This window comes from Danio aesculapii, chromosome 17 (genome assembly GCF_903798145.1).
Source record: "Danio aesculapii chromosome 17, fDanAes4.1, whole genome shotgun sequence".
Lineage (NCBI taxonomy): Eukaryota > Metazoa > Chordata > Actinopteri > Cypriniformes > Danionidae > Danio > Danio aesculapii.
This window is the reverse complement of record NC_079451.1, coordinates 31231812-31245211: the sequence shown is the minus strand read 5'-3', so window position 1 is coordinate 31245211 and position 13400 is coordinate 31231812. Positions and strand designations below refer to the sequence as shown.

At 36.2% G+C, this 13400-nt stretch overlaps 1 protein-coding gene across 1 annotated transcript in view; it reads right to left on the bottom strand.

Annotated features, from left to right (window-relative positions):
• Positions 1-2054: 2054 nt before the first annotated feature.
• Positions 2055-13400, bottom strand: part of atp6v1ba (ATPase, H+ transporting, lysosomal, V1 subunit B, member a) — a 47933-nt gene continuing 36587 nt past the window's right edge. The window contains exons 10-14 of the mRNA XM_056477108.1: positions 13191-13341; positions 8638-8720; positions 8311-8415; positions 7861-7990; positions 2055-3041 (exon numbers count right to left, since the gene is read on the bottom strand). Coding sequence (XP_056333083.1) covers positions 2890-3041; positions 7861-7990; positions 8311-8415; positions 8638-8720; positions 13191-13341 — 621 coding nt within the window. The 3' untranslated portion in view covers positions 2055-2889. The remainder of the gene's footprint in view (positions 3042-7860; positions 7991-8310; positions 8416-8637; positions 8721-13190; positions 13342-13400) is intronic.

The window sequence follows — 13400 nt, the reverse complement described above, 5'->3', positions numbered from 1 at the left end:
TTTTCTCCCTTCACGTCTTATTTTTCCATTCTCTTCAGTGATGCAGTGTGACCTAAACAAGGGCACCAATTTTTTTTAACAACTTCACAAAGAGCAAAATGGTTTACATTTTTGCAGCTGAAGTACTGCAAAACACAAAAATTGCAATATGACATTACATGATTTGATAAAATATGCTATATACTTTTAATAAAATCAACAACTGGAGTAAAAGAAACACAGTAACTAAAGTGACTGAGAATGGTGTCAAAATTATCAGTGTTGGGGAAACTTTTGAAGGTAATTCATTACAATATTGAGTTACTTCACCAAAAAAAGTAACTAGTTGCATCACTTAGTTACTTTTTATGGGAAGTAATGAGTTATGTTACTTTTGCATTCGTTTTTTTACCTTTACTGAGGCTTGATCTCTTTCAGGACTCGCAGGGTTTTTTCTTCTTTTTTTTAATAGAGGAGCTCTGCAATTAACAACACACTGTAAAACTTTTATTTACATTAAAAAAAATACATTAAAAACTAGTAATATAGGATATTGTTAACTTTGGAGAACTTCTTGACCCAGAACTCTACATGCCTTATTTACAGATTAATGAAAGTTTAAATCAATGCGTTTGATGCTTTTGTACTTTTTTGTCCTATTAGTGAAGCAAGTTTCTTCTATGTGTTGAGAATAATCAGAATACTTCCATCACAGAAATCTAAGGCTCTGCCATTTTGGTTTTTGTCTGTTTCTGCAGGCAGAAAATTCGGTCATTGAGTGCAGGATTTAACATTAATTATAATTTAGCCATTTATTTTTTAAAAAGTGAATTAATTAAAATAAAGTAACTCGCATGTGTTTTGTGGGATTGGAGAAGGCATTCGAATGTGTTCCTCGTGGCATTTTGTGGAGGGTTGTTAAGGGCTGTCTCGTCCCTTTATGAACAGAGTAGGAGTTTGGTTTGCATTGCCAGCAATAAGTCTTGTTTCCAGTGCATGCTGGACACCAGCAGGGCTGTCCTTTGTCACCAATTCTGTTCATCATTTTTATGGACAGAATTTTAAAGCACAGCCTTTGGCTGGAGGGGGTCCGGTTCGGGGACCACAGGATTTCATCTCGATTTCATCTTCATTTCTCTCTATGTTGTTCTGTTGGCTTCATCAAACATGGCCCTTCAGCATGCACTGGGGCGGTTTTCTGCCGAGTGTGACGCAGCAGGGATGAGAATCGGCACCTCCAAGTCCGAGGCCATGGTGCTCCACCGGAAAAAGGTGGTTTGCCATCTCCAAGTTGGAGGAAAGGCGTTTCCCCAGGTGGAGGAGTTCAAGTATCTTGGGGTTTTGTTCATGAGTGAGGTAGCTCAGGCATCTGTTTCAGATACCCCCTGGACACCTACCTAGGAAGGTGTTCCAGGAATGTCCCACCGCGAGGAGGCATTGGGGAAGACCCAGGACACGCTGGAGGGACCATGTCTCTCAGCTGGCCTGCATGGGAACACCTCGGGATCCCCCCAGAGGAGCTGGAGGAAGTGTCTGGGGAGAGGGAAGTCTGGGGTTCTCTCCTAAACTGAAAAAAGTTATTCAAAGATGATTCCCTGGATTTACTCAATTTGTTTACATTAAGTGGTTGTGAACTATTTATTTGGGCTGAATTTAAACAAACAAATTAAGTTGAACATTATTAAATTTAATTTGTTTGTTTAAATTCAACACAAATAAAGTGTTTGCAACAGTTTTGCATGCAACACTTTTTTCAGTGCAAGACTGCCGCCTCTGCAACCCAGCTCCGGAAAACTGGTTGAAAATGAATGAACGAATGAATGAGTAACTCAGATATTATTACCTCTTTTTTAAAAGTAATGTGTTACTTGCGTTTCTTACTTGTTACTTAGAAAAGTAGAATTATTACGTAACTTGCGTTAACTTCCAATGCGTTACCCCCAACACTGAAAATGATATTAACCTGGTTGACTTTGAGGACACTCACACCAGCAGACAAAACGATCCACTGGCATTTTCTTTCACAGCAATTAAAATCACTGCTATTATGACAAATAAATGAAGCAGCCGGCCAATCACAATATAACAATATAATTTAATTCATCTGAGAGGTTTGACAGGTTTAACAGCAATCAAAACAGGTAAAACGAGTTTACACATACAGAGTAAGAGAGGAATGTCTAATCAGTCTTATATTGCAGCACATAATTCAAAGCACAGACGCTGTAAACATCCTCCATCCTCCTCTAAATGGGAAATAACAGCTGTCAGTGACAAGCATACACAAACTATCTGATCATTCAACACCTATAATTACCTGTCTGTCTGTCAGCACAACACAAATCAAGTTTGGTGTGCACGATTTTTTCTCTTCTTTGGATATTAAAATAAATAAAAGCGAATATTTTCAGGAGAAGGGCCACAAATGAATTTAGCAATCAAATATTCTCATTACTTGCATTGGAATGTGTCGAAAAATAGTATTAGTTGTGCGCTTGCTGAATGGAGGACGTGAATGAGCACACGGATACGCAAGTGAGCCCTGATTATTTCCCTTTGAGATGTTTTCAAAATTGTCTTTAGGCTGCGGACAGTGAAATAACAAAAAAGAAATGATCTACAGGACAGTATGCACCACTGAAACAAAAGCAAAATCACAATTACACATCCTAACCACACAACACAATACACACAAACATGTATAACACAACAACAGGGGACAATGAAAAAAATAATCATAACACATGGGATAATCACATGTACGTGTATGAAACCATTTTGCGGATGTTAAATGTATATTATCCCAGAGTTATGCCCTCTAATCCTACACATCAGAGTAGAAGTTGACTGGAGGGTGGAGGAAGAGGTTTGTGAGGGAGACTCGGGCCTCTGGAAGGTGAAGTTGTAGTTTTAGGACGCCCCGTGGCGAGCAGCAGACTCTCTCGGGTAGAATTCAGCCAATGTGCTTTGAGGAATTCTCTTCAGCATTTCCTTAGGGAAGATACGCAGCAGCTGCCAACCGATGTCCAGCGTCTCGAACACTGTTCTGTTGTCATAGGCCCCTAGAGATATGGACAAAAGTGAATTGTGTCTCAAATTATACATGATGCACTTATTTATTATTATCTCAATAATTTGTCATTCATTAGTTGGAAAACTGCAATAAAAGCTGCATCAGTTGAGTGTCCTATATTCCATACATTTGTTAAAAGGTTAGTTCACCAAAAAAATGAAAACTGTGTCAATAATTACTCACCATGTCGTTCAAAACCCCCCGAGACCTTCATTCATTTTTGGAACTCAAAGACATTAAGATATTCTGGATTAAATCTGAGAGCTCCTTCATCCTCCACAGATATAAATGGGCCAGACTCATATCTTTTGATAGGTCTTTAGTGGTTCAATAAGAATATTATACAGCTACTGTACAAGAATACTTTTGTGTGAACATAAAATAACTTTATTCAAAAGTCTCCTCAGTGTCAGTATATTGTGCATGTTCACAAGAGCCTTGTGCACTTTTGTGTAACCCAGATGTCCACGCAAACCTTTCTTTGCTTGAAACAAAGCATAGGTACACATGGAAAAAAACGTCAGCAGTGTGACGTGTACATGACACGCTTAAAGAGCACATTACTCTTGTGTACATGCGCCCTATATTGACACTGAGGAGAAGAAACTGTTAAATAAAGTCGTTATTTTTATTTGTCCACATACGTATTCTCATAGTTTGTTAATAGTCTGATTAAACCACTGAAGGGATATGGTCTGTTTTGAGAATTTCTTGACATTTTTATGCAGTTTGAACATCTTGACCATTGCTGCGTCTCTGATTTCAGCTAAAAGATCTAATTTTGTACTTTGAAGATGAACAAAGGTCTCAGAAGTTTGGAATGACATGAGGGTTAGTAATTAACAGAATGTTCATTTTTTGGATAAACTAACTCTTTAATATACATAGGGATTAAAAACCTGGAAATGTCCACATCAAATGACCCTGATTACAGTGATTAAATGAAAGCAGAGTGTCTACTTAAAGGTTGTTTGAATTAACATTTGTTTAAAAATGTGTCAAAATATGATTGAAATGCCAAACAGTTCAAATCATAAATTCATGACAGTTCCATTGTTGTTTTGGGTAGCATATTCTTAAATATACGTCATATACTTTATTGCTTGACCTGTTACCCGCTTAGAATTAACCAAATACTATATTGCGATATGCTAAATATTACTTTTCTATACGGAAAATTATCCCAAAGAACTCAAAACAGCTCTGGTCACATGCCTGTGATATTGACCCTTCCCTAAGCCACACCTGAAAACCGCCACACACCAATCGTGGCTAAGCAAGGCGCAGGAGGCCTGTCAAGCTTTCGAGCGAGGGAAACAAGCCAAATCGTTGCGTGTATGGATTCTGCAAATCTGATACCCGATTTCCTAAAAGTTTGAACGGGGTGGTGGAGTTTTATTCCCTTTCCAAAACCTAAAACCCAAGGGAAGAAATGCCAGCGTGGAGCAAGCTGTGTGAGGGGCGCTAAAAGAGCGGAGTTAAGTTGGTTTTGTTTCGATATTCCTGACACATTCAGTGATAGATGACAAGACGAAAAGATCTAAACTTCCTACAAAAATACAATGCAAGATATGTTTCCCATCTGTCTTTTTCTTTCTTTTTCCTCGATATTATGAGCACTGCTCCATTTAAGCCCTCGCCGCAGTAGTCATATAATAGCAATCATATTTCCATCTGTTTCAAGCTACGAATACTTGAAATTACATTATAAACACAACAAAACAGAGATATGATCACAATCTAAGCACTTGCGATCAAAATACTTCACCCACAGCTGTTTTTCAGTAATTTATAACCCTCATGCCCATGTCAGAGTTACAATTAACTGATGTTTTCAGCTGTCTTTTAGAGATTTAGTCATTGGTGACGACGTTATAGCGGGTTAGTGTCTGCTTTTATATTTGATGTCTGATTAATATCTGCTGGCAGGGAAAATATATTTGTTCACTTCTGCTATTTATACTTTTATTTGCATTTCAATTTATTTAATTTTCCACTTAACTGCAAATTAGAATAGAAACTGTGTGAAATGCACACAAACATACTGACAGTTATAGGTACTGTACATAGTTATGGCTCAATGATGCTAATATTCAAATAATATGCGACACAAATCCATCTATTTCGCTCTTCTGGCTGTTCTATGAATGAATTATGTAGAAGAATTGTCTATGTGTGTTTCCTCGTCAGTTAGTGAAGCTATATTTCATTGAACAACAATAAATCTATAAGGCTTTTTGGCTAAAAAAAAAAAGGGAAGTCGCGGTTTAATTTGTTATTATTAGATTATTTTTAAATTTCACCTGTCCTGCTGTGCATAAACTAAGCTGTTAAATGTTCAGTGTATGAGGCGGCTAGGCTAACCTAGCTTCAATTTTGATTAAATTATTTTATAATCGGTTGCTTATTATGTCATGAATATACCCCTGTAATGCATACAGCAGTCCTTTTTTGTCAGGCTTTCTCGGATATCTCACCTGCACCAAAAATGACTAATTATTTCCCTACACATACATATTGCAATAGACAAGCTTGACAGTTGTAGCAACAGTAACTAAAGAGGCTTAGTGAAGCGTCAATTAAAGGGATAGTTAAACAAAAATGCAAATTACCTCATCATTTAATCTCTCTCATGAGTTTCTTTCTTCTGCTGAACACAAAAGAAGATATTTTGAAAAATGTTGGTAGATGGCATTCTATGACTTCCACAGTAGGAAAACAATTTACTATGGAAGTCAATGGACACCATTAACCAGCGTTCTTCAAGATGACGTGTTCTTCAAGATGTTTTGTGTTCAACAGAAGGAAGAAATTCAAATAGGTTTTGAACAAGTGAAGGATGAGTAAATGATTACAAACACTTCATTTTTGGGTCAACCATCCCTTTAATGTCATGTTAAAATATCTAGCTTTATTTTCATGATGAAAAAAGTAGCACAGTAGGCACGTTTTAGAGAAAGGTGGAAAACTGTAATTAATTTCTCCAACCTTCAAAGTTGACTTAAAAATTAGTGCTCTTTGGGAAATCAACACTGTAGCCTTCTATTTGACTTCAATATCAAAAACCATACTATATCAAAACCACTGACAGACATATAGCGTCTTTAATAATAGAGCATTTAGTTAAACAAAAAAGCTTCATCTGAAAGAAACAATGAATTGTATCAACAATGTACTGTAAACCTGATAGGATGTTTTGTTCTCTGTAAATGGACACACTAACTTGTACTTTTAGAGTCTAATATACTGTATGTCAGTGAAATGTTCTAACATTGATGATAATAACATAGCTATTGTGTGGCACACAAAGGAAGTATAGAGAGAAGGGAATTTTTTGTCCCAAAAATAGGACTGCGATCAAAAGATGTCCATACTTTTTTTAAAGTGAAGTGGAAGATTTGATGTAGACAGAGGCCTTGCACCTTGTGCCACGCTGAAGAGCGATAGCATTGAGAAGAACATTCACTGAGCAAGAGCAGTGCCTGATAGAAATACTTTCTAGTGCTTTCCAATACAGATTAGAAAACAGCACAATAGTTCATGTGCACAGACACACACGCAGTTGGTAAAACCTTGTAATAAAAATAAAGAAAATCTACAAAATTGCTCTGATCCGTGATGCTCTGAGTCTGAATAATATAAAGTAATGGTTTATTTTACCTAAAAAAAAAAAGACATTGAAATAATTTGGTCTTAGTGAGTTTCCTTTTTAGATTAACAGGTTAAAACAGCAGGTCTAGAATTTTTTTTACCAAATTCAGTCCCATTTAAACACTTCACAGTTAACCATGGGTCTTACGGGTAACTGGGAACCTTGCTTCATATTTTACACTGCTCAGAATATACTTGGGTTTTAAAATTAATCCTAGGTGTATATATAAACTTTGGTATTTATAAACTTAGGTTTAGGTATTTAGAAACTTTTGAACCTTTAAACCTTTGGTTAAGGCCCTTATTTGTGCATTTAGAGTGTCATTGATTGAACAAACTCTGCATGTGATATGTTCACAAACACTTTGGCAATAAATTTAGCATAGATTTAACAGTTTAGCTTAGATTTTAACTTAGCTAAGCATAGAGAAATCGGATTAGTCAAGTAGCATCTCATTTAAAAATGAGCAAAGAATTTTGAGAATTTTTCTATTTAAGCCTGACTCTTCTGTAATTAATCTTGCAGACCGACAGAGGATAAAAAGTTGCTCATTTCTAAGCTGATATGGATAGGAACTATGCTTTCATTCCAGCGCAACAATCAAGGTAGTTTGCTGCATTACTATTGCTGCAGCAGATGCAATATTATTACATAGAGAATGAAAATAGTCCCCAGCACCAAGCCCTAATTGTACACCACCAGTTAGAAGAATCTGTGTAATATTGTGCTTTTGCAATCCAATACACTGCATGTCAGTAGAACTTTTTTTCTTTTCTACCATTTATATTAATATGTTGGCTATTGTGTGACATACAAAGGAAGTTTAGAGAGAAGGAAGTTTTTTGTCCCCAAAAAAAAAGAACTGAGATCAAAAGATGTATCCAAGATGCCTGCTGCAGCCATGGTAGAGCAGCAAAGTACCTGCGATTGGTTATCAGTTGCTAGGGATTGAATCGTACCCAGCACATACTTGGCAATGAATAGTATTTTAATGCAGGAAAAGTGGTGTTTCACAACTCTGGATAGAAAGTGGTGCGAACACGGCTTCTAAATTACAAGTGTGTGACACTCTTTTACTCTGGGTCAAAAGCTGGTTTTAGAATGACAATAAGAGTTGAGAAAGTCCTCTTGAGAGATGCAGGCTACTGATTTGTACCTTGAGCAATGAAATTCTTCTCAAACTTCTGCAGGAACTCCAGGTACAGCAGGTCATCTGAGGTCAAAGCTTCCTCACCAACCACAGCCTTCATGGCCTGAACATCTTTGCCAATGGCATAGCATGCATACTATGGGATTGAATAAGAAAGAGAGAAGGATGGATTGATTGATTGATTGATTGATTGATTGATTGATTTATTTATTTATTTATTTATTTATTTATGTTTTAATGCCATAACTGTTTTTAATCATTCCTTGTACAAAAATAACATACTACAAACAACAACAATAATAAAAAGTCATATAATTTGTTTCAATTTGATCAGTGATAAATACTCTAAAATTCCTCAAGAGGACATCTTTTTAAACATTTAGAAAGAGAGAGAATTAGCACTAAAACCACAATTAAATGTATAACTACAGTATGAGAACTGCACAACATCTTTACCAGCTGGTTAGAGACATCAGCGTGATCTTTGCGGGTCATTCCCTCTCCAATAGCAGATTTCATCAAACGAGAGAGAGATGGAAGTACGTTGATGGGAGGATAGATCTTTAAAAAGAGATGATAAACAGCGATTATTTTTGTTACAAAGCTAAAAAATGTAATATTGACATTAAATACAGCACATCAAAGGGATCGTTCACTTAAAAGTAAATGGTGAACTATCCATTTAATGGGGATATCTATAGATTCTGACATGCATTGTATACCTGACTGTTACCAATTTACACAAAGCTTTTCACTTGTTTATGACTTGTAAATACGTCTCACCTGTCTGTTATGGAGCTGTCTGTCTACATACACCTGTCCCTCAGTGATGTATCCCGTCAGATCAGGAATTGGATGGGTGATATCTGGTAAATTAGAAAAAGAGAAAAGATTTGAAACATTTTATGCAGTAAAAACTGTTAAATTCTGGTCATATTTCTTTTTTAAAGTACACATGAATCAATAATTATATACTTTTAACATTTTGTTAGCTCACACTGCTAGTTTTGTGGTGAACAATTAATCTGTGCTCGTCATTAAGAAAAAAAATAGCCTTTGTAATCTAAAAATGAAATCTAAAAATGCACTTTCTGTTTGTTTTTAGATAAATTCTCGTCTGTCTGAGGTATTGGGCGTGATTAACATACTTAACCACTCTCCTCTTGCTGTCAGTTTTGGCAGCGCAATGACAATAAACAAACGGTGAGGAGGAGGAGTCTGTTAGGTTGTGATACGTCTTTCAAAACCCTTTTCCCAATCTTTCAGAATGAAATGCCTACTTTACTACATCCAATCAGCTTGCAGTAAAAGAAACAAGCCACACCCAGAATCGTTTTCTGATTCTTTTCTGATGTTTTAATCTACTATTTATAGCATTTCTAAGTCGCTGGATGAAAGTGAGGCACAAAACTGCTCACTCTAATCTATAATTATGATTTATTATTTATTGTTAATGATAACATTTGCATAAAAGTGATGCAACAGCTCAAGTAATGCTGTGGCGTTTTAGTAGAAACGGAAGGGCAAAGAAAGTGAGGAAGAAGAAAGATGGAGGTTTCCTGGTGCTGCTATAATGGGGAACACCCATTCAGAAACACACACAGGCCCTTCACAAGGATGTTTCTATAGTAACCAGAGCCATCAAGAGAGCTAGTTTACTGGGCGCAGTTGCTGTGTCCAGCCAGAACACAAAACAAAGATTTCATATCACGAACTCTTCTACAATCGGTCTGATAACTGCAGAGAGGCACCCGTATGACTGAAAACGAATAAAAGTCAAACACAAAAGTGTCATTTTAACTTGGATTAATGTGCATGAGAATGTGTGAATGTACAGTACATATGTTTGTACATGGTTTGGAGACTAAATTGTACCAAGCATTTTCTAAATCTTGCAAAACTTTTCCTAATGGCATTATTAGGTGGCATTCTCATTTTAAACATTAAAAAAGATCAACTAAGAAAACATGAAATATCTAACAATAATATATGATAAAAAGCTGTTAATAAATGTAATTCTGATACGTTACAGGCTCTGTGTAGTCTGTGAGACCGACTGGGACTCACCACACTTACATATTGTTGCTCTTTTTGTTGAACTTGATTGCTTCTATTGTCAGCGGAGTCTTTAGACATTCTCAAGACACAGCTGAAGATTCATCATTTTCATCAACACTTGACCTTCAGATACTAACACAATCTATTCTACTTTCCATACTGTCCAAATGTTTGTTCTGGCCCTCCAACACTAATTATTCCCATGATCATTTTCTTCTTCTTCAAAAAAAAATATATATATAAATATTTAAAATATTTATAATAAATACTTGAATTAAATCATTGAATCTTTTAATGCTCCCTGAACTTCAATTGTTCTCATTTGTAAGCCACTTTAGAAGAAAGGGTCTGATAAATAACCAAATGGAAAATGTACATTTAAATAAATTACTAAATACATTTAAAGGCAAATTATTATAATATATTTGAAAATATTTTTTCCAACACATTTTTAAAACATAATAGTTTTAAATGGCACCTATTTTACCCCTTTTTCAAGATTCAAGATGTGTCTCCAGAGTGTCTTTAAAGTTTCAGCTCAAAACACCCATCAGATAATACCTAATTATTAATAATAATTAATAAATAAAACCTTTCAGAGCATTGGAATTTTCTGCTCTGAACACTATGTAGCTGTTTTTGTGGCCTGTCCCTTTAATGATAGTCCTCCCTGCCTATCGTTCCTACGTGCTTGTCAGAGTGTGCCTCAATCTCCGCCTCGGCTGCGTCAGATAAACAGCACAGTGACAGACATGAACGAAGCAGATCTCAAGTAACGTTTGCGAAAAATACTACAGTAAGAACTTTCACAATTATTATCTGGTGAATTTGTTGTGGAGTTAATTCAAGCCTTTCTGCAAAGTTGTTACAAAGTTCACACACAAACACAGACACACAAACACAGCGCATGTGCGTTAAACTATGCACTGTTTTTGCATGCAAATGTGACAGAATACACGTTAATTTCCACTGCTGTATGGATATCTGTTATGTTAATGTACAAAATAAACCTGATTTAACCTGATTAAACAGGGATTGAAGTGTCTTCTTTTATAATTGTACTGGCATGTGGCTGTGGTGATAAAGACGGCAAAAATCATTGTAATTCATTACAAACATGCACTGTTTTAAAAGTTAAACTTGTAAAACTCATTCTTGATCACATTTGATGATGATTGATGATCACAGTGAGCCGAACGGATCTTTTAGTCTCAGTTGTTTTGTGCATGTCCTGTCTTGTTGATATAATTATTAGGGGTGTCAAAATGAATTGTTTCTTCAGTGCACCGCAATGCAGACTTGGACAATTCGGTATCGGTTCAGAAATAATCATAACCAGTTATTATGTACTGACGTCATTTCACGAGTTCACACTTACAGATGTTTTAAGAACAAGCGTATTTGGCATGCTGTCCAGGGAGAGGGCTCTGAGCTCGGGGAAATTGTGTTATTCCCCTTATCGGGAATGAAAGAGAAGTTGGGGTTCAAGTAAAGTGTTTAGCCTGGCCCCAGAACGCCCCCGAGTAAATAATGTTTAAGAGGTGAGGTGTCGAGGTGGTGGAGGGATGCTAAAGTCATGAGATAATGCAGGTAAGACAACTTTTGGTATTTATAGGGGTTTGGTCTATTGCTGATTGGATAATAGAATGATTGTCAATGATTTATTTGAATTGCTGAAACATCTGCGTGTGCTCCTCCCGAAATTTGTTTATATAATATCACTTATCTCTATGTGCTATGTCATCATAGCTTACTATGGCGAGGGAGGAGAGCGCGAGTATTTACAATGCTCCAACTACTTAAAAATGCAGAAACTCTGCACAATTTCACTGCGTGTGTGCTTGCTGGACAGTGACACTTACAGCAGAAGCCCCTATTTCAATGCGATTGAGAGAATGAAAGTACTCCATTTCTCTCTCACTGTGGCCCATTTGACCTGTTGGCGTGACTTTTCTTCTTCTCTCGGCTGTTACAGCGATACTTCTGGATACAGACATGAGCGCGTGTCTGCAGAGTGAGTTTTCTCCACCGTGTCTATCATGGATCAGCTGTGATCACCACTGCTGTTTATAGGTGTCACTCATTGGTGAACAGCGCCAGAGCGTTAGAGCAAATCACAGCCCTTTCTGTTGAGCATGTGACCAATCATAGGGGTGTAAGAAAGAACTCGCTAGAAAAGGCTCAGAAAGCGAGTGGGATAAATATTTGTTTATTCGCTTTAAATACTAATGTTGTTCTGTGCATGTACTTGAGTTTTTAAAGGTATAGTTTATATATCTGACTGTTTGTATTAAAGGACAAAATTGTATTACAAATAGTATAAAGATATAAATATGTTTATACATTTTAATACAAGAATTGATGTGCTGTGAAAAAAATATAAAATTGTGTTTGGTAACCATTGTCAATGCACCATGATGCACCGAGATATCGAATTGAACCAAATCGATGGCATGATATTCATAAACGTACCGAACCGTGAGACCAGTGTAGGTAATGATTACACACGTTACTAATGAGACATGTTAATATGCTGTTAATCAATTCGGTTGGGCAGGAAAACCACACTCATACGTCACGTTGCAATGGGCCTTAAAATGGGAGGGATTTGGATCCTATTTTAACATCAGGAAATTTAAAAAAAGAGACTTATTGTCTTTATATCACTCAAATACGACTGTGCACACACTATACCTACACACAGTTCTGTCCAAACAGCTTACAAAAGATGATTTTCATCATAGGTGCCTTTTAATAAATTAAAACTTTACTTTTTGCTAGAAACTAGCATTCAGTTTAAAGTGCAATTAAAACATTAATTAGGTTTAAAAAGTTATGTTAATTAGGCCAGTCATTGGAAACCAGTGCTTTGTTCCTTAGCCAACAAAAAACATTATTTCTTATGGCGCTAATGACACTGACCATAAATTTTTATTTAAAAAAATATAATAATTAAAAACTTTTTTATTCCAACCAAACTTTAAAATAACTAACATTTCAAAAGAAGGCTAATAATTGTGCCTTTGACTGTAAAAAACCCCCAAAATAACTCATTTAAATGACTAAAAAGAGAAAAAAAAAAAAATTACAGAAAAAAAAAAACTTTTCTTCAGAAAAGTAATCATTTACTTCTCAATAAGAACAGATTTCTTAGTTTATATATTTTTAAAAAAGTTAAGATTAGCTAAATAAGATATATTGAAATCTTTTTTGTACCATACAGTATACAGTATTAACTTAGACCATAGCTAAGTGATGATATGCATGTTTGAGTGTACCATCATTAGGCATAGTCAGAATGGGGATCTGTGTGATGGACCCGTTCCTGCCCTCCACTCTTCCAGCGCGCTCGTAGATTGTAGCAAGATCAGTGTACATGTAACCAGGAAACCCACGACGACCCGGCACCTCTTCACGGGCAGCAGACACCTACGACACAACAAAATGTAAATCAGTCATCAAAACAGATGAAATTCGGTGCAGGCATT